Here is a 27,640-nt window from a genome sequence, read left to right on the forward strand (position 1 = left end):
GCTTTTCAGCAAATATCCAATGCAAGATAGAAGGCCATATGTAGAAAAGCAATTTCTAGATTCCTAAGAAATCCCATAACAATTTTCTATGCATTTTTTTTTAAAGAACCATCCTCACTGGGTTAGACTCATGAGAGTTTAAGTGATTTCAAACAAAAACTCCAAATCCAGGAGATACACAGCTAAAACATTACTTTGGAAACATATCCTATGAGTTCAGAGACTTCAATTGTTTATGATATAGTTTCAAGTATTTGACTTTCAATAAATGTAGTAAGTTTCACATTTACAGTCTCCCACGCACTGTACATGCAGGAGATTTATTTTACAACGGAGAGCAACAGATTCCAATCAGGCAAATATTTTTGAAACCTCAGATATGGAGAGAATGAGTGCCTTTTAGATTAAAAGGGATAATCCCCAGCTGACAGAAAATTATTCACACTCCCATAAATTTAAACTTTCACAATACTTTTTGTAGCATAATAATGACTTAAACACTCGATATCAGCTGTGAATCATTACATTCATCCTGCTTTTAAAATGTAGTTGCGATTTAACTGAAGATAAAATAAAGAATTTATAGGACATGGTAGCAATGTATATTTGGATGCTTGGTGATCCCATTCAGGCACGAACAACAACCAAACTCTGCAAAGATTGATGGTTTCTATCACTCAGACTTTTTATAGAAGGCATCCAAGGCAAAACACCTGCAGGTTCTTAAGACTTCAAGCCTGTGCACAAGGTACTGGCATACAACGATACAAAGGATCCTGCTTGCTGTGATAAGTAATTCAGTACTAGGCATATGGCCATAGACATCCTGATCCACAGTCCTTTGGTGCTTTTGCCATGGTCTAAGAAGCCCAGGAACTTTCAAGAGCTGCACTCTGGAACTGTTACTGTGGGGTGGAACTTCAGCTCCAGTGGGTAAATGACCATTGGGCTCAGTACATTTATACCAGGTACATAAGCTGCGTACGAATAGCGGGGGTAAACCAATCTGCCCTTTGATTTCAGGAAAAAAGGTATCTTTTCATATAACACAGATTAACTTAATTATTTTACAATATCAGAAATGAGAATATGCCTTTTAAAAGACAGTCCATAGGAAGATGCTTCAACAAGCTGACTGTGCGAGAAAGGGAGAAATGAGGGAGCACAGGTAGAGGTGGGATAGCAGGTAGGAAATACTGTCAAAATAGATTCTTTTGGCATGTCACAGAGGAAACAAGTTTGAAGGTAGCTGTGTCTAAGTGATTTGCTACACTGACTATACAGCAGATAGGCCACAAAGCCAGGATTACTTCTCAAGAATGCTTCATGCCTATGCCAGCAGTCTAACCATTCAAATACATTGCCTCATGTTAAAATGGGTATCAAAGCTCTCCAAGATGAGCAATAAACACACAGTGGAGATGAGAAAACCATCTCCATAAATCTGTTTACATTAATGTTCTCTTTTAAAGTCCACTTTTGCTATATGATACAGAGTAAACTGTTTAATGAGTGTGTTTTACACATGCTTTCCCTACTTTGATTTATGGCCTTGGAGCAGCATGCGGATGCCATGTTGTATCTAGTCAGCAGGCATCTTCCTACTCACTTCCATCTGAAATCTTCGGAGCAGAGCAAATACTGGAAGAGATAACCCCATTTTCCACAATATTGATGACCAACTCTAAGTCTACAGAAAGGTATCAAGTCGCTGCTTTTTCATTGACAAATCCTGTGTGCTTTTAAGAACACATTTTCCACAAAACCAGCTGCTAGGCCAATAAATTTTAAAAAGCAGTTGGTAGATGATATGTTTAGAATAAAAAATTATTATTGTCCTTTGAATGTAGGGATTCATTGTGTAATTTTGCAGTAAGAGTTACTCATTCAAATATGAAACTCATGTTTCAGGCAGATGCTCTTGGCTCCAAAGACTTTCACCACATTTCTGAAGCTTAAATTGGAACATTTGTATTCAGCAATAATTACAGCTGCAATCAAACAAAAATGTTAACTTTTGTAAAGGTACGGTGAATACCTACTATAATTCAGATAATACATCACTCTTGCATTTTTCCCTATCTACCTTTCTAGACAAGTTAATTTCCAGACATTGTGTAAATACTTAAGATGAAGCTCATTTGTCCTAACCTCAAAATTTATGAAAATTAGTATTTCAGTTTGATTCACCTTCTCCTTATAGCTTTGAAAAAAAGGAGAAAAATTACAATGAAGGGATAAATGTAACACACATATGACACTTAACAAGAGTATACCAGCCTTGCTTTCAGCAGTTTTTCTCTCCTTCATGACACACAGATCAGACAATTTTTTTATTAAGAAAGCTTAGGACTGTTAACAGGCAATAGTCCTTAGGATGGGGTAGAAGGAATCTTTCTACTTGAAATTATACCACAAAAATATCAAGAACTTTAGGTCATTTTATAAATCTGTAAGATAGTTCTGAAAATCTCAAAGTCCCCGCCTAATTAAAATAGAAACCAGAGGCTAGAAATACACACACTTCCATCTAGAGACTGGTAGTGAGGTCTCTACCTGCCCTCTCTATGCAAAATAAAAATGAAAAGGACCCAACAGTTCTTCCTTTTCAGATGAAACCACAAATATTCAATCATCAATTTAAATTGAAATGAAAAACAATGCAAGACTACTCCCTGCTATTTTTGTCCACCTTTACTCCTTTCCTTTTCCTCCTAAGTTTGTACCTTGTGTCTGATCTTTGGGTTAAGGTGGTGAAGAATGTGACATGAGGTAGCAATAAACTACACAGCTGACAATTATGTTTCCTAGGACACTCAAATTGAAAGTTTGCCAAAGATATGAAGCGAAAAGAATATCCTTCAAGAATTGGAGGCAAAAATTAAGTTCATTGCTGTTTTATCCCTCAAAATAATAAGACAGACATTGTAAGTGGCAGATCCTATTTTGGGGTCTTAGCAGTGATTATTTCTTGCTTAATTATTAGCAGTGGATTTACTATCTTTAAAGCAGAATTTTGTCACCCAGCAGGAAATTTCAATTCTATCAGGCAGATTTAAGTCTCATTCATTTATTCCTTAACAGTTTTTGACTCACTTGCTAATTATCAAGGAAGGCTTCATTCAAAGTAGGTCTGAAGCCAGGAGGCAGGCATGGCCTGCATGCTGTCCCTTAGAGCCAGCTGCCATACCAGTTGTGCAACTTTCTGAGTGCCTTGTTTCCTATGAAGGTATCCTCCTCTACCTCCTAATATTAGCAAAACTTGAATTACTATTTGTAAATATTTAAAACAACCTAGATTTGACAGGGAGGTACAAAACACTGAGCAAGGTATACTGATGCCTTTTTGACCCTGTTCTTCTGAAAGGTGATTGAAGTGCTCAGAATCTAATGGATATAGGGATATGGGGGAGCATTACTTGGACATGCTGAGTTCCCATCTTGTTCCATATCACATCCCCATTTCCCAAGTATGTGTAAACACATGGTCATCTCTGTTCTCAGTATTAAAGTAGATAATCAACTGCTAAGATGAGCATAGAAATAAAACTAATCCTAGATTCTACCCACTCCTGCAACATCTGCATAGAACAGATGAACACAGACCTGGGCTCCACCTTTCGTTATACTACCTGCATGCCTTGGAACAGCGGGATGCAGAGGTCACTGCGCAGCTCAAGCAGAAATTCTCCTGGTCATGGCAAGGAGGCAGAGTCATGGCACAGCCCCTCAGGACTCCCAGCTGCTCTCTGAACGTGACACGAGTCAACACAGCTCTGCACGTCATAGCCTGGAACACACACTTGGGCAAATCTCCCACCCGTTCCACAGAAGGCATGGGAACTGATCATTTACTATAATCAGGCCAGACTGTCACATCATGGGAAATACGTGGATATGATCTTGCAAGTGGCAGGAACGAAGGGAGGAGACAAGGGCAGGCAGAGGCAGGTTATGCTGATCACTGTGAATCCCATTCTGCAGAACAGTGTACATAACTACACAGAGCGATTTAAGAAATAAAGACATGATTAGTTCTGGAGCTAATTTCCTTGGTGCTTTGAAGAATGATGCAGGTGAGATACGATCCACGGTAATTATGGAGAAAGGTAAAGACACAAAAGTTGCTGGCAGAGCGCCAGGCCCAGGAATACCAGAATACCTCAAGAAAGGCATTATAGCTTGTACCATCTCTCTCAAATTATCCTTGATGCCTGAGCCATGACTATCACTGTTCACTAGGAAAAAAAAGAGGGTGGGGAGGACAAATACAGTCTACTCCTTATCAGAGTGCAGTGCTGAGGAAAAGCGACAGTATGGAGGAGAAAGTGAATCTTGTTTCCATGGTAACTAAAGTTTGAAAAAAGTATACAGAAATCAATATCATCTTAACATGTATGTTTACATACAGACCCACAGTAATAAAAAGTTATTCAACTGCAAGTATCATGAGACCATGTAATCACCATGAGACCATCCGAATCAGATCTGCTGTTTCAAGTAGCTGTGTTTGGCTTGGAACAACAGTGTCACCACCTGGAGAAACATTCTCACATTAGGCAGCACCAGCTTGGGATTTGGATGGGAAGAAGAAACCTCCAAAACAACTTCCAAATTATCTAACTTAGCAGCCCTACTCAATATAAAGTGCCATAAGCTCTTCCACGCCTGTTGAAGTCAGACACTTCCACAGGGGTCAACAACACAGACAAGATCACTTCCAACTGGGATGCAGCATCTCTTACATTATTTCCTGTCACAGCACCCTCAGATCTTACCAAAGTATGCAGATGACATGTGAACCATCTATCACAATGAAAGTCCAAGAAATTATGGCTCAAAATATGGCATAGTTATGGCTATTAAAGAGAAGTGTTTAGTCTAAGTGAGAAAAACATATGTCTCAGAAATTAAATTAAAACTTGGAAGAAATTTATTGATAACCATTCAGTGTTAACTGTGGCAATGACACACATTTCTATTAATTCCACTGCAATCAATTTAATATCTAAGTTAGTACCTAATAGCCATGAGCTAAAGCAATACAAATTCCAAAAAGGAAAAAGTTCAGAGATGAAGGTCCTGATTAAATGGACACTCATATTCTACTGGAGCTCTCTAAGAGATTCAAATAATACCTTACACTTTTTGACTTGTTTTCTGAAAGCATAATATCAGTGCTATTGGAAGCAGGAGAACAGAATGTGTTTATTATCCTACCTTTATATCTGCAGTACAATTCTTTATCTGTGACCCAGAAACAAATTAAAGGGACACTGTCAAGTTGTATATTTTAATGGTCGTCTTTTCTCTGTGCTACCAGCAATCTGAGATTTTTTTCAGTGCCTAGAGGTTTAAACAAATTAAAGCTTTTGTTTGTTTACTTTTTGCCTTTCATCCACTTCACAGAAATGAAACTAGTCAGATTCATTTGTCTCCCTACAGCCTATCAATTAGTACAGGGTGTTTGCACTTGGACTTCCAGGGAAGAGCTTGAAATACTATGAAATTTTTTCTTGTAGTAGTTTTGAAATGAGCAAGAGGTAGCCATTTCTGTTCAAATCATCCTTCGGAAATGGAAGACTCTAAAGAACTGATATGAATCCAAGTACGTTGCTGACAAATCCAGTGAGAGTTTGAGATTGTTTGTCTGTCTTTGTGGGGGGGAATTCAAACAATTGCAACAGATAAAAATACAACAGAGCACCTGAGCATGTATTAAATTGTGAAACTGCCGCAAAAAATGCCAAACACTTATTAGAGAGTAAAGGCCAGTCATCTGGACAGTTTTAATCATTTTCACCATTTTAAATGATGCCTTGAGTTGGTTTTGTTTCTTGTAAGATGACCAGCAGCAATACTATGCAGTCCCAAGTCTTTTATACAGATCATAAAAGATGGGGAAAGTCATATAATCTTTCCGTGCCTTAGTTTCCCCATTTATTTTAAGGCATTATGATAAATTGCAACCCCACAGTGACTGCAAGCTTGAATTCATTCAGATTGGCAGAACACTTTAACAGCCTCAGATGAAAGGTGCTACAGAAGTGCCAAGTACTATCACTGTAATTATCATTCAATATACACTGATCAAAAGAATGAAATATGAATTAGCATTTCCTATTAGCCCTACTTACAGCCTAAATTTTAAATATTCCTCCCATGGGCCCTCTCAATGAAAACATACAGGAACTGTTGGTATTTCTCATATGGCTACAACACTGCTTCTACAGGAGTGGAGGAATGGAGAGATCTAAAGAGAAGAGTCAAAAAATCATGAGAACAGCACAGGTTTCTCCCACAAAAGCTTGCTCAGGCTTTCCAGGAAGACGGAGCTTGGAGCTGCTTTCTCACTCTCACTCCTTCCCTGTCTCCAGTCTCTTTCCTGGCACAAGGATGTGATCTTCTGTCACAGCCCCAAGGATGTTCTGCTGTTGGCCTCCTTTGGACCCTGAACAACGCTCCTCTGAAAGCCACTGGGATTCACATACCCCAGAGGAGTGGGTCCGGCTGTCCTCAAAGGATGAGAAAGTGTAAACGTTTGGAATAGCTAAATGAAATCAATGGAACTCTGCTAATTTACACCAATTGCAGAGTCAGACAACTTGGTGAAATGTTTGTTTTCCCCTTTCTCACCTGGGAACTACACAGTATTTCATTTTATTTTCCCTAGATATATAAGCTGCCCCTGTTAATCCACTGCCCGTGCCTAACATAGGAAGCAAAAATGTAAGTTTCTCCCCTAGTCTGAATATGTTTCAGTGGTAGTTGGGGCACAGCAATTTAGTGATTCACGGCCATTTCCCTCCTGGTGGAAGCTGCCATCACTGCAGATTAAATAAGAGGGTCTGACTGCGTGCTATGTGGATCCTTACCCTTAAGGAGTTGACCAAGCTGCATTAATTCTTCTTATACAAAGCACCTAGCAGATGCTAATAATACCAGGGCATCTTCCATCCCCTCCTTACTGCCACATACCAGAGCCAGCCTTGTTGCTGTCCGTACAGACCCTGTGGAACACAGGGCTTTGCGGCCCAACCATGCCAGTTTGATAGCAATCAAAAGCAGTCCAAACCCATGCTCCACCCCACAAAAACTAAAACAGGATTACTAATACTTTTAAAGAAAAGTGGCCTCAGTGTATGAATTAAGCTGTTGATGAGCCCTTATGCCTCTTCCTTTCTGTAAAACTGTCCTTTAGACAGCTGCAAGCTCTGAAAAAGAGACCTCCCTGGAACATATTCAGTTCAAAAAGGAAAAAAAATCCATACCCTGCCTTGCTGAGTCCTTTTCAGTGAAGCAGGTCATAGCACCATGTCTTTTATCCTGTCATTCCTGTCTCCTGCTTGATGCACGTAATAAATCCACAGTGGTTTGGACTGCAGCTCTGTGCTGAAATCTGACAATCCCACATATCTTTAACCATGTTGTCTTCCAGTACTCCCCCAACTGGAAACTCCAAGTTTACTTAGAAAATTTTCAATATAGAAGGTCAGACTCATAGTTAAGCATATTATATTCACAATCAGTTTCATTTTCCAATTCCTGTGCTAGGTAGCACTGAGTATGGAAAAAGATTCCCTTTTTTAAAACAAAATCTTTCATGCCTTAACTAGAATTTATCCTACGTCTCATAAAGTACATGCAGAAATTGAAGAGCAGAAATACCCAGAGATTTATGTTAACAGCTAACTTTTAGAAAAATAAGACAGAGGGCTCTAATTCTAATAACAAGCAATTTGAAATTTGACTACATGGCATGCTGGCCGAGAAAGTAAGAAAGCCAGGCATGTCTGACCTGGGAACAATGACTTGGGAGTCCAGAAAACCACTTACTCATTTTCACATGACAGCATCAAGTTTGAGAAGAATATTTCATTCTCTTGAAACTGAGGGAGGATTTCAGAGAAGTAATTAGGAGTAGCTTAGCTAGTGGTTAACACCAGGACTGGGAATTAGAAATTAAGAAATTCAGCTCAGTACATATTTCCTGGCTTTGTTGCATGATCAAATTTAAGTTAGTTAACTTTTTCCTACCTCAGTTTTCCCAGCTGTAAAATGAGGGTGCTAGTAAGTAGCCACCTTTGTAGAGAGCCTGGAAATCCATCAACAAAAGATGCTGTAAGAGTACAAAGTCTGCATGCTGTTGTTGTACCCGACAAAAAGAATCTGACGGTCAGGTTAGCACGCCTAATTTTTACAAAACAGTACCAGTGAGACTAGAAATAACTGCAAATGCTCAAAATTACCTCGGGTTTTTTCCAATCCCTAAAATGCTCAGAAACCCAAAGCTTCCAAGCATGTCCTGTTACAGAAACGGTGACTGAATTGACAGATACATTCTCAAAGTAATTTACATATTTCTTGCTGCCACTAACACTGGTTATCCAAATTCAATTGCAGTTGACAGTTTAATGATAATAGCTTTCTGTTTATATATCATGTGGTAATGTTCCTATTCTCCTCAAATTCAGTCCCCGTAAAAGGGGTACTTTAATATATGCAGCCACAGACCAAAATGATAGTAATTTTCCCTTCTAGTTGGAATGGTTTAGTAAACAATTACATTTCAATTAAAGACGGGGTGATCATACCGAGGGAAGCGCCACTCAGCTCTTCACATAATACAGGAAGATAAATTCTCCAAAGTCAAACTATTATAATATAATTTACATGACTGCTTTTGAAAAAAAAAAACACAAATAAAATAAAATGGAAACCAGTGTATATTATGCACAGGCAAAAACTTGGGAAAAAATCCTTCAATATATTGTCCACAGCAGCTTGAATTAGGATCCCATTATTTCAGATTATGTTCAGTGAAGAGGAATGGTAGAACGGTTACTCACTTTCATCTCTCCAGGAGTTTCCATTTACTGATATGCCATTAGTATTTAATACTTCATTTATCAAGGATTAAAACCAGGATAGATGGAGGAATGCCATAAGAGTAGCTTATAATGTAACACTGTAAATTCAGCTGTGTAACCAACCCAAACAGGCAGACAAACTGCTGGAAAACAAGTTAACATTACAAGCAGAAGAAGAACTAAAACCTAAAAAGATTTCATATTTCTTTGTGACTACAAATGCTTCATTATTAAAGGGCCTGAAAGGCAGAGCAATGACAAATGAACCACAAAGGACAGCTTCTGCTCCAAGACATCACACTCAAAGTGCAGAACAACAGACAACAAGCAGACAATGAAGGAACATGAGAAGGCAAGGAGATGATACTCATCTTCAACCAGAAGAAGCACAGAAGTGTTTTCTGAGATCCTGGAAAGCAAAGGATTGATACTAGAGTTGAGGATTAAAGGTCTGGAGAGAAGAAAATACTGAACTCTATCTGGCATTTTGGGGTAAGAGAGAGTAAACAGATGCTTCCTCAGACACAGCTCTGTAAGAAAGGCAGAGAGCCATTTTCAAACCATTTAAGAATATTCAGACTACACATTATATTAATTCACTCTATTTGGAATGAGGCTCCTTGCACAGTCAGTGAGGTAGACTAACAGCAAGAAATCATTCTGGTTTCTTGATCCAATCACTTAGTCCAACTCTTTTGCCAGGTTCTTTGGCAATTTGGACTTTTCCTTGGCCTGCGATATTTGCACGGAGAACTAAATAAATCAGGCTCTAATAAAAGCAGCCAATAGATGGCAGTACTCTAATGAGATGGGAGAGAAGTCATCACACAGCAAGTCTCAGCAATCCCACCCTTGCTCATGATTTCCCTGCAAGGCGGGCAGAGCAAGAGGATTTAATTAGTACCCAGCATAGTTTCTCATCTTCTGGTCCCTGTGTTTCATAAAATACAACACAAATTTCAGGTTTAACTCATCTCACACCTCAAGCTATCTGGATTCAATGCAGGGAGGCTGAATGCTTCTCTGTATTCTCCTAAAAGGTAAATGTCAGTCAACAGCAAGGCTTTACTCATCTCCCCTTGGGCACGGAGAAGAGTCCGGCATTTGCCCTTGGTTACATTGCTGTCTACAGCTCCTGAGCATTATCAGCTGCTGCCAATTACCCATTCTCAGTGGAGACAACTCTAGGTCACTACCTAAGAGGGCAACATTTTAACTGACATCTCATGCTAAGTCAAGACTTCTGTCTTCCTATCCTTAGATACTGACTTTTCTTGAAGCACTGTTAATTAGGTCTCTTCACTCAAGGGGAAGAATCATGACAAATAGGAAGGGTTCCAACAAGACCGTTTAACTCTAAAGACGTCTCCTGCAAACATGTGTGTGAGGACAGTCAGTCTCTTCCATGAGTGTATCAGACATAATAAATTCATTAGGACCAGAATTTCCCTGCTTGTATTTTATACTGACATGCACCAAATCTACTGTTTCTAGGCACTGATGCAGCAGTCAGAAATATTTCTTCTAGTCCACACAAAGCACTGTATAGCTGGTGATGTGAAATACATTCCTGGTTTTCCAATCAGACAGACTGAATACTGAAGTTGGTGCTTAGAGCAGGTTCAGAATCAGGGACCTCAGATGAGCGGTCACTTGGATTAGAGACTTGAATTCATTAGACTGCATCAGATCATACAAAGCTCTGATAGCAGAGAAGTTAAGTGAGGTGGGTTTACATGGAAAATAATCATTTTACAACATGAAGTAACTAGGACTAGGGAAGATTTTTTCATGCTGAGGAAGCTCTATTAAAAATTTCTTTTTGTATAAGGAGCAAGAACAGCTAGTTCACATATTAAGATGTAGAAATCTTAAGACTTGATTTTCAAGGTTATATTCCGTAACTCAAAAAAACTAGCATGAGCCATTGTTTCCAAAGTTGCTACAAAAGCCATAATGCCCAATTAACTGTAACTTGCCTGGCAAACTTCTGTATGGGAAGGGAGCACTTCCACCCTAGTTTGCTTTAGTTTTCAAATGAAAGGAAGCAACTGGGAGTGCAACACTGTCAAAATAGCTGAATGCAATGGCTCCTGAGCTTACTAGTCCCTTGGAGACAAAACAGCAGAAGGATGGAGATGTCAGGGAAGAACAATCAGCTGTAAAATATGAAAAGCTTACAACATCGAAACCTACAGCAGCAGGCTCAAAAGCAATAATCGCATTACCACTAAACTAAAGCACTAATTACTATTCCCAGTGGCTGGAGTGGACTGACTGCTAATGTTCCTCTGGTTAATGAAGGAAGGTGAGGGAGAATATATTTCTTAAGTCAGACATCTGCTGAAATCTGGGAAGCCATAAAAACTGTATGTAATGAAGCCATTCATATTAATGGCAATAACATTCGGAGGGCTGAGCAGGAACAGAAATGAGATGATAGTCGATTGTAACTCAGAGAAGACAAATACTATGTATTATCCATGTGATGACTGCCCTTATTTAATCCATACCGAATAACACAGCCAGTCAAAGGAAGCAACCACATCCCACATAGGCTGTTTCACTAAAAACAGCTAACCTGCTTAAAGATAGGAATAACTTCTCTAGAAACATGAAGCAGGATATATGCCATTGGAAAAGGAATAAGCAGCCTTTTATTTTCACTGACTACAAGTACACTAAGAAAAATACTCACAAATCCTCTGTCTTGCAGAGAATCCAGGTTTTCCCATAATTTTTGCCATTTTCATCAACAAGTAGTATATTGTTTAAGGTTCAAAGATACTCATTTACTGAGATAGATTCTGATAAATGAAAGGCAAAAAGCAAAAGCATGCCTATTCAGTTAGCCTCACTGTGTTTCTGTCTGCCATGCTCAGAGTTTTAGAGCATTTGTAACTGATAATCAGTTCAGATAGAGGGTATATGGCTTGTGGAACAAGGGGGTTAGAGAAAAAAATTAGTTTCCCTCTTGGCATTGAAACAAGATGCACCTTGCTTAGCAAAAAGGTGATACCACAAGAGGAATCAGACCAAAAGATGATCCCTCTCTGTTTTGACCTGTTAGAACAGGGAGCTCTTAGCAGAGTAACTTTCATCAACTCCAGAAAAAGAAAACCAAACATGCCCCTACAGTAAATGCTTAAAGACATCTCATATTCCATTGTTTTTCTGTTTTTCTTCATTATTTGCCACACTCCTTCAAAACAGAACTCATCTCCTGCCATCCGCTCACTGTTTTCATCACTTCTGCCCATTTCATTTAGCGAATAGGGCAGTACCAAAAAACACACTCTCATATATTCAGCATGTGTTTGCGTATCATGGCTACAGGATATAGCTCCACAGAGAATGTTATGCATTCACAAATTTAGAATTTATAGAACTAAAATAAACTACTTAGACAAACTGCTATCAATGATTCATTCATCAGTGCAAATGTTCTCAGGTGAACTGGGTGTGCTCAGATTTTTTTTAGATTGCACCATTGTGTTTCCTTTGAAATTCTGGTTCTACCTATCTAGGTTTGTTATGAAGTAGGTGAGCCTGTAAAGTAGGTGTGGCCTGCAGAGAAAAACCTATAAACATATATCAAGCACACCAGCTCCAAGACCATTTGCCTCTTCTCTGAATAAAAATACCTGTGTGCATACTTCTTATCCACATATAGCAGATGTTTTCCTCTTGAAAATATAACCTTCTGATTGCCTTGGCTATTGCTCATACTGGGTATATCCATCTCCAGTTGTGTATACTTTATGCTTGTACTTATTTTTTTAAAATCTCTAAATAGATTTCTCTCTCACTATTACTGGAGGTTACCCTAAATTTACCCAAAAGACCTTAGTAACTTCAGCTGATTACAAAGCTCCAGCCTCCCAAGACTATTGCATTAAGTATAGATGTATCCAGGCTGATGATACATTAGAAAAAAAAAAACAAAACCAGCTACTCTCAGCTGCATGTTTATTGCACACTTTCAAAAAAATACTTATTTTGATCACACCATTGTGCTTTTATTTGTCAGTGGAGCATACTCTTACATTAAATAATTACATGGATTTGATATCATTCCTTAGATAACAAAATCCTTGTGGTAAAAATTAATGTGATCCGCTCTAGAAGTCTATCTAATACGTGCAGGATGTTAGAGAGATGACTTATATCAGCGGGGAGGCAGGGATAAATACCCCTGTGCACATTCCAACTAAAGAAGAAACAAAGACTTTTAACTCACTGCAGAACTGATCTCCAAGGCATGACAGGGACTATCTTCTAAAGCTATGAGCCAGCCCAAACAGCTGACCTTGTAGGAGTGCAGAGAGGGTAGGGAGAGGGGAGTCCTGTGATTAGACTCATCACACTTCCTCATACTGCACTGAAACTGTTGGCAACTACTCTGTCGTCTGCAGCATCACAGAGCTGGGGCTCAGCACTGACAGATCTCTCAGTTGACCACTAGCTCTGACTTCTTCGGGTCTTTGGCTCCCTTCTGTAAAATGGACACAGTAGTGCCCTTCCCCATGGAGCAACAAGACACTGCTTGCGCTGTTTGATTTTGGTATCACTGTTATTCATGTTAATGGTGCTGCTCTGTTCCACTCCCAAATGACTTCTCATTCTTTACATACTGCTACCACAACAAAACAGTGTTATTAGCAGAGCATCTCAAAGCAAAAGGATTGAAGAAATGGAAAACAGTGAATAGCTCCTCTAGGCTCCTGCTGGAGCTCCTCTAGGCTCTGTGGAATCACCAGCTTGGCAGGTTTCCTGTTAGTTAATGACAGGTTCTTCTACAGGAGATTTTCTGTCTGTAGGAGTATGAGGACGTAATGTACAGTTGCAGACCAGTAAATACATCTATGAATACACTGCACTGCCCTAGGATTCACCAGGAACGTCTCCCAGGTGAAACAACTTACCCATACCTGCTCCATATTCATATTCAAACCTTGTCGCTCTACCAAGAAATATTTTAGAGTTGCTTGTTGCTAACAGTATTTAACAACACAGTTACTTAAAAATAAGTGATCAACTACTTTCACATACACCACCTCTTCTCTCAGGATGAGCAAGTTCCTCTCCCTTCTGGCAAAACCCCGTAACAATCATTAAGATGGGGAGAGATACTTACCGTGACCCGGAAGGGCGTCGTGGCAGCAGGCTCCATGGTGGGGTTCTTCTCAGTGACCCCGCTGGGCATGCTGCGCCTCTGCCCACACCTCTCTGGGGGGGACTCTGTGGATGGTACAGAAAACAAAGGACATTTACAAACACAGAAGCACAGGAACAGTCCAGGAACGTCAGCAGGCCATGCAAAATGTGGCTTCTTCCTTTGAGATGCCCTTGCAAATGAGCCAACACAACCACCCCGCTCGTATTTCCCACAGCCACCTAGAACAACGTTCAATCAGCAAGACTTTCACCTTCAACAATTAGCATTTTTTATACAACTGTAAGCTTCAGATAATGCCTGACAGGTTGGCATTATCATTATTTCCAGTCTGCAGATGGGTAAACAGAAAATGTATTGAGCTGAGTGAGAATTATATGCAAAGTACAGATCCATGCACTTGTGGACTTGATACTCCTAAGGGAAACTGCTAATGGGGTTACAGGCACAGGATGCTTAAGTTCCCTCTCTAATTCCTCTAGCAATTTGCTTTGTAACTAGGAAAAAATTATTAAATCCTGCATTTGCTAAGGTATAAAATGTGGATAGGAATACTTACCTCTTTCCCTGCTGGTGAGGAAGGGAGGGGGCTGAAAAGGCTAAATTAACAAATATGCCTAACACTGAGAAGATTTAGAAAGGTATTAGGTAAGGTCAGCAACAGCATTATGAGGTGGTGTTTCCTCAGCTCACAAACCCTCTTTGAAAGCACCACGGAGCTCATAAAAATAGACCTATTTCCAAGCTGCCATTCAATGGTGCTCAGACCTTGTAATAATCTTCCCTTCTCAAACCATTTCAGAGTCCTTATTAGCCAAGCATTTCCATCACCCAAAAGGCAGAGCTGTGTCATCTCCATTCTGTTGATCAGGAAGTCTAGAAAATGGACAAGGCCTGTGGTCATGATCATGTAGGCATTTAGTGATAAATTCAAGAAAAAAATTCAGGTGTCCAGACTACAGTGTTCTCAGGAGTGGACACATGAGACAAGGGCAGAAGAATCCTCCTCCTCCTCGAACAGTGCTGCGGCTCTCCAGGAGGCGAGGAGGCTCCCTGCTTGAGGGGGGACTGCACAGTCTTCTGTATGAATCTACATGGGTCAGAGATCTGCGCATGGCTTTGCAGGTTAAGAAAATGTCTTTATATAGATCTCTACAGCAAGGCAAGCAGGTTACAAGTAACAGCTCAATCATGTTTATGAGCAGAGTTTAAGCCCATATAAAGTGTCAGGAGTATGAAACAAAGGACTGAGTAAATCTCCTAGTAGTGAGGAGTAGTTCATTTTCAAACACCAGTTACTTTGCTGCTCCTTTGAAAGTAAGCACATGGGATTCTTTTGAGCTGAGTGCTTCTTTTTTGCTTGTCCCTGCCCTGCAGTGGCACTGACCACATCCAAGAGTGGGAACTCCACAATTTTCACTCACAGCCAGACTTTTGGGGACATGAAGAATTTTTACATTCAAAATCAACCCAAAACTGTTTAAAAATTCTCAAAATAGGTACAAAAATTAAACAAATATCAGGTGGTATATAAATACATTGGTAAGGTGCAAGCTGGGGAAAGGCTTTTGTCAAAAACTGTCTTCTTGTGGCTTTTTTTTTTTTTTTTTGCCACACACTAATACATATCAAAATATTGTCCACTGCCATCAAATCATGGTCTCCTGAATACAGAATAGTGTAAGCTTTGGAGAAGATGAATGAAACTCATACTTCTATTCTCCCAGGCACCAGAATCTTCTCTACTCTTTTATTTATCCACATCCACTGGGTTGGACTTTTGTTAACTGAATTTCTCCCTTTCTGTAGGTTTCTTTTCCACAAATATTTTCTGTCCTTCATGTCACCTTATCAACAAACCCTTCTGATCTATAGAAATCCCTATAACTTTTGAAAGACAGTCTGGATATATAACACTGAGTTAGTTACTAAAAAATATGAAATACAAGCAAAGACAACAGCAAACCAACAATACTTTCAGAATGACACTGAAAAGCAGATTTTTCACACAGTTGTTTTTCTCTTTTTAAAAATTATGAGCATAAAAATAAATTTTAAAAATGGAGCTGAAATAAACATTGGGGGAACTCCTTCTAATACACAATTTCACAGACAACAGCTGTGCCAATGAGTATTACATCATTGCTAGGATTCTTGGTTGGGAATGAGAGGCGGCCTGAAGAAGAATACCTGCTGCAAAAGGAAATTAGATGGTAGACTCTGCTAGAGGGAGGCTTCTACAAATTAGTATGCAAAGAAATCTAAAGATGGAACAACCTATACTTCAGAATGTCTCAGACAACGATGTTCTCGTAACTAGTGTAACTTAGAGGTGGTTTGTTTGCCAATTCTCAGCCTCTGCAATCTGCAATTTGCTGCCATCAGGTCTTAGCAAGGGGGGCTGTCCCCTTAGCAAGGTTCTCCCCTTGCCAAAGACTGCAGTCACCCGGGATCTGTAGGAAACAACTACTACCTGCAAGTCCACTCAACAATTCCTGAGATGTATCTTAAACTATTCCAGAAGGACAGATTGTGAGATTCCACCCATGGACTGGGTGAAGTGCCTGTTTAGCATCACCTTCCTTGGTTGCAAATCCCGCCCATAATTCCTCACCAGTGGCCACGTAACCTGTATGAAAGCCAGTCAGCCAAAATCAGCCAGTTCATTGCTTTCACAACTTCCAGACAAGCCTTCTAATGTCTTGGCCACTTTCTTTGCAGAATGCTGCACTTCAAATCTCAAGGAGGCAACCAAGTCCTTTGGTGTCGTCTCATTTCACACTGAGGATCCCACCCTGTTCCTCTGAACAGCAGCCTTCTTTTTTTGGACTGTCATAAAGAAACTACTTGATTACAGCATTTTGAAAGTGAGTTCAAGATGACAAGACAACTGAAGAAGCTACTTTGCATTTTCTTAATGACCAGAAAAATAAACGTTGTTTAAAGCATTTCTCATATACATGGTGGGAAAACAGGAACGATGGGATTATGTGAAAAGCAGCTGCAAGAAATGATTTCCCCCAGAGGCCGGCGGCACAGGCACCGAGCTGTGCTCCCCAGCCCCAACACACCTCTCGCCTTCGGCACAGAGGGAAAGTACTTGCTGTTCCATAGAGGTGTTACAGCACTGTTGACTTGCACCATAGTGGTTTGTCAGACCAGAGTGCACAATTGCCTCACTTTTGGTAATCTGTCAAACTGTTTCCTCTTTCAACCACACAGGTCAGACCTCTTCAGAGAAAGGGAGAGTGTGTTATGAGCTGGGGCTGATTAACATCTGGGTCTGATTGCTCCGAACTGTACTCTTAAATTCTTACTTCATGTCCTGGTTTCAGCTGGGATAGAGTTAACTGTCTTCCTAGTAGCTGGTACAGTGCTACGTTTTGAGTTCAGTATGTGAAGAATGTTGATAACACTGATGTCTTCAGTTGTTGCTAAGTAGTGTTTAGACTAATGTCAAGGATTTTTCAGCTTCTCATGCCCAGCCAGCAAGAAAGCTGGAGGGGCACAAGAAGTTGGCACAGGACACAGCCAGGGCACCTGACCCAAACTGGCCAACGGTGTATTCCATACCATGGGACGTCCCATCTAGTATAGGAACGGGGAAGTGGGGGCAGGGATTCGCCGCTCGGGGACTGGCTGGGTGTCGGTCGGCGGGTGGTGAGCAATTGCACTGCGCATCATTTGTACATTCCAATCCTTTCATTATTGCTGTTGTCATTTTATTAGTGTTATCATTATCATTATTAGTTTCTTCTTCTCTGTTCTATTAAACCGTTCTTATCTCAACCCACGGGTTTTGCTTCTTTTCCCAATTTTCTCCCCCATCCCACTGGGGGGGGGGGGAGTGAGTGAGCGGCTGCGTGGTGTTTAGTTGCTGGCTGGGGTTAAACCACGACACTTCATCATTAAAATATATCCAAGGCAGGGCCAGCAAAACACATCGGTTTGACCCAGACCAAAATACAGAGAGGGTTTAGGACCTAAAGCTTCCTATTATTCTTAAGCTTATGGTTCATAAAGTGTTTGGAGTCAAATCTCCATTCTAGCTTAGTTTAAGCAGTGTGGGTATCACTGGAGAGGGGAGGGTTTCCAGGAGAGATACATTACAAAACTCTTTATAAGAAACCAGAAATAACGAGAAAGAGGGTTGGGTGTGGGTGTTTGGGGTGGGGGTGGGGGTGAGCTGTTTGTTTTAAAGGGAAGTAAAAATAGCTTACAGGTAAATTAGTAACTCCTAACTACCAGGCATGTACAGCAGAACAGTTTTACATAGCGAACAGTATGAATACATAAAGGTTTGAACTGCCCTTTTTATTTCTTCAGGGTTAGAGGAAAAGTCTTAGGCCGGGTTACTCTGCCTAGAGACTGGCATTTGCGATGTCTGCTAAAGCAAGCCCACAGTAACACCGTGGCAGCCAGCCACCACATAAAAGGTCACTGTAAGGCAATAATAAAAACTCTCTCTATAGCCACTAGAGGCTGAAAAAGAAATGTCTTAATTTACAGCAGAAGATATTTAGATTAGCCATTGGAAAAAGTCTTCTCTTAACACAGACAGTAAATGTATGTTCAAGCCTATCTTAAACCTTTCCGGGGCCTGTCAGGCAAGGTTCAGGTACAATGAGCTTCCTTCCCTCCCTTCTCCTGGGGCAGACGGATACCAGATGATCTCCCAAAATCCCTTCCAGCCTTATTTTCTGTGATTTCTGACAAATTTGCCCACTTGTGCATAAGACAAGCAAGTTACAAGAGATCAGACAGTATCTGACTTCAGCCTTTTCTTCGCAAGCTCTAACGCATCTCCCTCCTCTCCCAAACTTCCACTCCATTTCTGGCTGGACAGACTCTGCGGCAGTTCTGTTACACCTCTCAACAGCACAGAGTCCAGGGTCCTCCACTGACCTCTGTTACAGACCCACAGTGTGACCCTTGGACATTTTAATGCTTCTCATCAGATTCACAATTGATAAAAACCTTGAAAATCCCATGGGAACACTGCAAGGTTTCATTAATGAATGTGTGCCATCCATTTTGTATCCCAGGATAAAGCATTCCAGAATGAGGAACAGTATTACTGCAGGCAGCTAACCACGGAATGACATTTCCAGAAGCACTTAGTATTATGAGATAACATCCTCACTAGACAGTGAATTTCTCTGTTAGCTTAATACTATCCCTTAGCTCATAGAAATTCCAGGATTATACCTTCATTTGTCCATTTATTTGCTCTACATCAGATTTGATCTGAGGACTTAGACACACAGTATCTCAGGACACTATTTGCTCTCCCAAAGTCCTCAACTTGTTATGAACTTAAAACCTCCAAATCTTTCTTTTATGATACAGAGGCTTGAAAATCACTGAAGTAACAGTCTATTAAATGAGGATTATAGTGCAGGCATACTGGATCTGAAAATGGATTCCTTGGGTGTAGTGAGGAAAGCCACATTACCCAGCAGCAGAGATGCCAGTGGGCAGAAACGGATGCCCACAGAAAGGGATTGCTTTCTGATTCTCCGCAATTTCCACCAGCCCACAATGCAATACCCAAATAAAGGATGGGATATATACAGATGAGCAATATGAAGCTGTCTAATTACTGTTGGACAGCTGAATCAGGCAGGCCCACCTAAGTATATTACCTGGCCCTTTAGAAGCTCTTAAAAATCTCAAAATTGGACTGGAAAAGGTTCATAAGTCACTCTGAGGAGGACTGTGGCCATTCTGATGGAAACTCCTCATCTAATTTTCTCCTCATTGTTGACAGCATTTTTCCTGTATTTTTCTAAGCTTGCCCAAAGATAACTGGCCATTTCTACTCAACACTGCTTTATTTTCACCCTGCGTGTTGTCGAACCATGCTGCTGTGGTCCCTCCCAATTCTTTTTCAGGAACATGTACTTAATCTCCCCATAAGCAGCACTGTTCAATGTCTGCCACAGTCTGACGCTGGGCTGGGGCACATTCACCTTACACAATCACAGAAGCAAGAAGAAACAAACAAAAGTGCTTCCTGCTGTTCCAAATATTTAGAGAAGGCTGCAATGTTTTGGGTTTTCCCCAGTGCAGGATAAGATCTTCAAAGAGAAACTTCCTTGACATTATCAACCCCCTGAAACCTCTCCCGGGTTATCACACATAGCTGGGTCCAAAATGCTGCTTGGTGTGTATTGCACCAGGATTTTTTTTAAGCTGCCAGGGTTGAAAGTATCCCACTGAGTTCACTGCCAACAGGACACACAGCACTGTAAACACTGCACATTAATTTAGGACCTAGGGCTTATGAATATTTCTGAAACTGTTTCTGTACAGTGATAAACACATTTGATTTGTTAACTAATTCAAGGCATTTGAATTGCCAGAATAATTAAGCCTTACTACACTCTTCCATGCCTGTTCTTCATGTTGCAGAATAGTTACAGAGCATCGTAGCAGTCCCCCCAAGGCTTCCAGGACATCAGCAGAACAGACTGTGAGGATCTCCTGGCACCCAAGCTCTTGTTTAACCCACTCAACATCACTGCCTTCTTTGTTGCAACTTCTCAGACACTGCCACAGAGCAGGTCATTATGTGTAACAAACACATGAACAAATATTAATACTGTTTACTTTTCACTTAGCAAGTGAGATGTTTTTACATTTGCATTACCTGCTCTTGTGAATCACAGCTAGTCCAAGAGATCATCAGGATTATGCTCTCATTCGCGGGAATGAAATACATTAACTCCTGTTTGTTCATCTCTCTTCACGCTCTCCCCCTCTCCTGATCTCCTCTCACACACAATTCCAGGGATCAGCCAGTGGAAGACACAGTATGAACAAAAGCAAAGAGAACCAGCTGGAAGGAATAACTAACAAGCAGGCACTTCCCAGCAAGTTGATTTTCTGATATGAAACTCTTCCAACTCCAAACAAGAAAGGGAGGTACAAATCTGAACGATCGTCAGAGAAGGTAGCAATCAGAAAACATCTCCCTCAAACTCACCAAAAGGAAGCCGTGCTTGTCAGCAACACACATGCCATGGCACTCCGAACAAGTCAGGAATAAGAGGAGAAGTAGAGATGATGACTTCATCAGAGGCAGCAAGAAAGAGAAGTATGACTGGAATGCCAGGCAAGCCAGCAGCGCTGGGGAGACACGGCAGGAGGCCAGGTTCCTGCACCGTACCGCAGTGACGTGCTTTAAGGAAAGGAGACTTTAGAGGACAATAAAACTTCACCAGATCGTCTGGAGGTAATGCAGAAAACTAAGAGTTCGTCAGAACCAAAAGCTGGTGGAAAAGATCCTACAGGCAGCCCCGGGAGAGGTCAGACTGGCTCCCGACCTTCGGCAGTGATCCGCCAATGAAGGTGTGCTCCTCCCTGTCCTGCCCCATTGGTTTAGTGCTTGACATCTCCGGGGTGCCCCAGAGAGCTTACCAGGGTGGAGTTTCTGTGAAACCAGAGGGAACAGGAATTACCGGTCTCTGCTCATACAATTACACTCCGTGAATTAATTTTATTGCTTAATGAATTTAGGTGTTATTCCTCTAATTTCTGCATTATCTAATAACTCCTTACTACAAACCCAACAGAGGAGAGGAGGAGGCACATAGTGACAGAAGTGATTTATTTAACACGGCTCACAGTAGCATGTATGAATTAAAAACAATCCCTGGAGATGAGATATTTGTAGTGCCTGTGTGATTCCGAATACTCAAGAGAGGCTGCAGAAAAATCTACACTTCAGATAGCTTTAGGTGGCCACATGAATCCAGGAGGAAAGATGGCTCTTTAATCTGAATCCAAAGGGGTATTTAGAAGCTGCTGTTAGAATAGGGGCACTTTTTAGAAGTGGAACATTACCCCGGGCATAAACAACAACAGAAAATAATAACTACTGAGTTGAGCCAACTTTACCCTTCACAAGGCATGAATAACTTTGAATGGGAAGCAGAGATGCAAAAATGTCTGATTTCCAGTGGACAAAGGTCAGTTACGAACCACTGAAAGGTTATGAATGCCCTTGCTAACACTCTCTTCCTGCTCCCATCAGCTGGACTAGAAATACAGCTGCAAGGCCAGTTTCATTGTTCAATTACCCGGAGAACTATTTATTGGAACCTATCGCCCAATGCCCTGCTGATCCCTCAGTGAATTCCAGTTGATCCCTTACAGCAATATTATAACCATTATGCCACGCAAAATTAATTAAAAGTCAAACCTTTATTAGGCAATAAAATTGACTTTTAAATAAAAATGGTCGTGAAGCAAAAGTTTAGGGCAGGTAATGCTGCCCTCTGAAAAATCAGACTCATCTAAAACCAAAGCTAATGAACACTCAGAGTGGGTATTCTCTAGGCTAATGAAAGCTTGTGTCACCGCCACTTTTCATGTTAGAATAAAATTATTTCTTTTTGCATCTAGAATCTCTAGCTTAAATACACTTCTGCAATCCCACTGGCTGTACCCACAACTCTTCTACATCAGAATCAGTGATTTACTCCCTGCTCATTTAATGCTCTAAGCAGAAATAGTTTCCCATTTTCTCATGCTCTCACTGCCTTCTCAGACAATTAGGGATACTGTTTACAGAACTATAGCTTGTAAAAAACCCCCTCACTTATCTAACCATTTACATACAAAACAAAAAAATAAACTGGAATCATTACTTGCCTTTTGTGCTACACTCTGGCACAAAATATTTAGAATTAAACAATTAGAGGCTGGTTGTATGCCTATAGCTAATGCTATCCACAGTAACTACACCAAACAGATCTAGCTTCTTACCATTACCTTTGTTTCCCTCACAGATGACTTAAGTGTTACAAACCCCACTATATTCAGCAGGGGGAATGGCATCTCTGACTCAACTGCGTCCCTGCCTGAAAGCATAAAAAGGCACCTGAAGCACCACTCAGAGCCATACAATCCCCTGCAGCTACAAGAATAGTGGCTGGGACAGCTGTGTGAACTGAAGAGCCTTATTAGAACTGGCTGGAAAACAAAAAACAATTCAACTCTCAGAAAACATCAGACCACACTGCTTCCCACCAGCTAAAAAGTATGACCATCTTCTCTCAAAGTGGGACTAAGATCTTTTGGAAGAAGAGCTTTTTCTTTGTTAAATAATGATCTGAAGTGACATTGACCTTTGCCATAGCACACTGTGCACTTTAATGGATCTCATATCATCTCTGTGTCAGGTTCCCGAATATCGTGTACTGTGTAGTATTTAATATTCCTCATACTGCTCCTGAGCAAGTGCTATTAATGGCTCTTGAATCTAGTACTGAAAAAAGCTGTGCTATTTTTCTGTGTACTTGATATGTATCTATTCCTCTCTTTTCTCTAATATTACCCAGTAAGAGAATTCTTTTCCCAGCAGCATGCCGAGGTGCTTTTTGATGCATGCAAGCAGCAAAGGGACTTACTGCCCTTTTCTTGTGTCTTTCTGTGGGCTTTGGCTGCCCAGTGTTGCAGCCTCTTCTCTCCTGGAAAGCTCAGTTAGGCCCTCCAGCATTCAAAGCTGGAATAAACTCTGTTTCTGTTATCACCCAGCAGTGGGGTAAATGGAGTGTTGCTCTGATATAGCAGAAATCCAGCTGCCTCACTAGAGGGAGCTGAAGCCCCTTCCCTGGCCAACCTAACCCAGAGCACTGACCGAGCGAGAGGACAAAGGAGATCTGCGCTGCCTGGAAGAAATCTGCTTCTGACACGGACAGCAGGGGTGTGGGATTTCTCTCTGGTGTTGTCTATCTGCTTGTTTAGCTGACGTTCAGTATCGCTGATAGTTAGGAGGACTTTCCCTGTTCTTCTGCACGCTCCCCTGTACCTCTCTCTGCTGCGGAGGGCCATTCTGCGCACAGCCAGCCAGCCAACACCTCTCCTCTGGCCAGTTCACATCCCCGCTGCAGATGCCGGCCCTGTCCATGTACTACTGCCTTCCTTCTTGTAGATTAGTGATAGATATCTAAGGCAAATTCTGCCCTCAGAGAAATTGATTGGGAATATATTCTCTACCTGAGGAGACAGATTAGTCGTATTTGTCAAGAAAAAAATACTCCCAGAGGGCAAAAAAGAAACAAGAAAATAGCACAAATGGGAAAGGAAAGCTCAGATAATTCTCAACGTGAGGAGTCTGAAAATATACATGCTAACTTCTCTGTACTACAAAACTGAAAAAGGAGATCCACGTCCAAAAGAAAGACATAGCTGCAGGTCCCCAGACCTGGTGCCAGGGTGATGACAGGGAGAGACTATAAGGCAACCAGAAAATTGAAACCCTTTCTAAAAATAAATAGCAAATCATGCTGATTGAGCAGCCTTTATTACAAACTCCATTTTACTGTCTGGTATTTTTTAATTAGATATTTATATATACATATTTGGTATTTTTATTCTTTATTTATCAGTCTCTGAAATAAAATATGTATGATATTTATCTTTCTTTGGTATGATGTCTAGAGAACAAATTCGTCTTTTGCTAACGGCATATCATTAGGAGCCTTTTCTCCAGGGTAAAATTGAAATCAAGCACAGACTTAAAAAATACATCAGAAAAAGATGAAATTCTAGCCTGGTTGGGGACCAGATTGTGGAGACTGCTAATACCCTGGTTAAACTGGAAAGGATGATAAAGTGAAGTAGAACATAAGCTTCCTCCTATGTGATGATAAAGACAAGCAACATGGAGTCTGGAGAACAAGAAGTCAGCTCTGGGGAGGTTTAAATTAGGCTCATCCATCATGCTTAACATTTCTGCAAAGATTCAACACTGTTACCGTGCTGCTTTCTTGCAGCACTTCATCAGCATGGCTGCCTATTCACAGAGGCAATCTAAGGCAACAGAGAAACTTCTATACTCGGTAATCTCGTTCACTGCGGATGTAAACTATGCCACCTATACACACCATCTGGGACAGGGCGTGGAGAATACAGCCCTCTTCCACTCGAGACTGCCAGCAGCCCCAACGGGCTGAAGCACCGTCAGGGGCCAGCTGCCTCTGCAGACTGCTGGCCCAACGCAAGACGGCCATCAGCACGTGGTGGTGGAGGGCCACAGACGCCTGGCAGGCAGTCTCACGTGGCCTGTCGCTCACCTCGCAGGATCCCTGCAGCAGAGCGGCTGGAGAACGGACCGTCCCTTCTGCAGCGAAGTCTCTCTCTGTGATTTCAGAACAGCTGACGCAGGTCGTGCCAGGCCTCCCATTTCATTAAAACTCCTGGGATTGCAAAGGGGAGTTGGAAATCTCACAAGAACAGCTTGCGTTGCAGCACGTTGGCCCTCTTTGCTTCCAATTTCAGAGAGAACTAAAAAGTATAGAGGCACATAGTGCCACAGTGGCACCCCCAGTGAGACAGGAGACACCCATCCAGATCACAGCCATGTTTTTGTCTCCCATCAATGAGGTTTGTTTCACTGGCGAAGCATTCTTATGTTTGGTTTGGGGCTTTCTTAAGAGCTGACTTGGACAGGTGAACTACAAACTGGTTCAGAACAGTTTACTTTGTGTGTGGAGTAGCAGCACAGTATAAATTAAAACTTTGCGCAGTTTAATTACTAGGCCATTTTTCCAGTCGTGCGTGGTGGCTGCTGTAACAGGTCTGTACTGGCAAAATGCAAATTAAATAAATAAATACTTAATTTATAAGCATGATTCATCAGAGGTTTCATCTTCTATGGCAAAGAAACAGATGTTCTATTGATGGCACTTCATTAGAGAGATAAATGGGGTCACATACATATCTCTATTCACATCCATCTGCATAATAGACCAAACATTAAGATTTGAAATTCACATAGTACATGCAGCTTTTACATCAGCTTGAAAGAGTCTTAATGCCCAGAGCCAATTAATCCAAGTTAGATTGCCTTAACATTGATGGAACTTTAATATTGTTCAAGAAAGCAGAAGGCTGGGATTTAACACTGGCTATTTGGGATACAGTTTCATTGCAAACACTTACCGAAGGATAACGGATTTTAACTAACTGGATAGCAGTAACTTTTGGTACCTACTGGACAAAATTTAGTATCTCTCCTGATGAAGCAACTCAAAGACAGCATTAAAAAGTAGCAGTGACAGGAAAGTCTGAAAACGCTGTTCGTCCTCCAGTTAAAATTATGAAGGGTTAGGATTAGGAATAGCGTTAGAGATAGCTGAGAATTTTTTTCTGTTTTTCCAAATGTTTATGCAGGAGGCCTAGGAGTTCCCCTGCCAAATACAACAAGTCTCCTTCATTTTAATATGCATTAGATACAAGATAATGCTTATAAAAAGGGTGTCACCTTCTCTGCCAACCTGATTGTTTTTTAAAGGTGAATGCTTACACAAATGTTCTGCATTTGCTTGTGTGTGGATGTGGGAGTGTATGCACACACATGTATGTCAGCATACAGTGCGTTTGCAACACATTGGCAATCTATCTATGTGCCTACATACCCAGAATACTGCTGAAAATACTTCTTGTCCTTACTACTGTTACTCATACATCTTTCTTCTAGCTATTCAGACTCTTTTAAGCAATCATTTTACATTCCACAATTCCTAACTGTGGAATGTAAATCCTAATTTATTGTGACTGATACTTCTATTTCCTTTGGGGGCGGGTGGGTATTTCTGCTTCTCTTACACATACATGCTCTGAAAACATACTTGCAGGTGTCAGCTTCACAGGCTCACTTTTTGTTTTCAAGCAAATATTGCCAGTGCCAATGAAAGAGATAGGAAAGAAAACATTAAAAAGCAGTCATGTTTTCTTATTTCATATAAATAATGGTGTGCTGCAGATGGACATAAAGAAACCACCAAACTGCTATATTCCTTAATGCAACTAATCTGTAGCAATTGTGCTAGCTTTGTGATTGTGTTGCCATGTTTTTTAAAGTGACATCCACTGTTTACCTACAAACAAAAATGTGTCGTAGATTACAAAAAGGGATCTAGCAGGGCTATATTCACTAGTACATTTCCCATCCTGTTTTTGAAGTGGGAGGGAGCAGGAGGATGTTCTTACCTACACTAACACTGACACTTGCATTTTCCGTCCTAAAGAACATGCAGGGCATATGTAGGGATTCCTTCCTCCACTGCTGAACCGCAGTCACTCCAAGGAGCAATACAGTAGCTGTTTGGCAACACACTGCAATGCTGCAGAACAATTTAGCACGTTGTGAATAGCATTCATTCTTCCTGGGGAGATTAATGCACTACACCCCACTCTCAGAAATTTTATCTTGGTATTCACCCAACATTCAGCTGGTCCTAGAAGTAAAGTTATGTAAATGAACACCAAATGTTCTCACTTTAAATATGCCAGCCAGATCAAAATTTGTTCCCATCTAAGGGTATAAAGGTAATAACTGTTAACCTTTGACTGCTAAAAATGTAAAGGAAAAATATCTTTCATTTAAAACTTGCTCGTTTGGTTACCATGGACACTGCTTAATCATGAAGGATGACTATTACTTGTTCCTATAGTAACCAAGAAGCTTAAGAAGCATCCTGTAATTTAACTCCAGATGCCAAATTTTACAACAGTCCACCTATTACCACATTTGGATATTTCAGAACAAGCCCAGGCTTGATCTCCGACTCTACAAGAAATT

At 40.9% G+C, this 27,640-nt stretch overlaps 1 protein-coding gene across 6 annotated transcripts in view; it reads right to left on the reverse strand.

Annotated features, from left to right (window-relative positions):
* Positions 1-27,640, reverse strand: part of DAB2IP (DAB2 interacting protein) — a 211,994-nt gene that overhangs the window by 130,422 nt on the left and 53,932 nt on the right. For all 6 annotated transcript variants that reach the window (XR_008239251.1, XM_052814269.1, XM_052814272.1 and 3 more), the window contains exon 2: positions 14,008-14,111. Coding sequence is in view for 5 of the 6 variants with exons in the window: in XM_052814269.1 (XP_052670229.1) it covers positions 14,008-14,111 (104 nt within the window). In the remaining variant the exon portion in view is untranslated. The remainder of the gene's footprint in view (positions 1-14,007; positions 14,112-27,640) is intronic.

The sequence above is a fragment of the Harpia harpyja genome, chromosome 19 (genome assembly GCF_026419915.1).
Source record: "Harpia harpyja isolate bHarHar1 chromosome 19, bHarHar1 primary haplotype, whole genome shotgun sequence".
NCBI lineage: Eukaryota > Metazoa > Chordata > Aves > Accipitriformes > Accipitridae > Harpia > Harpia harpyja.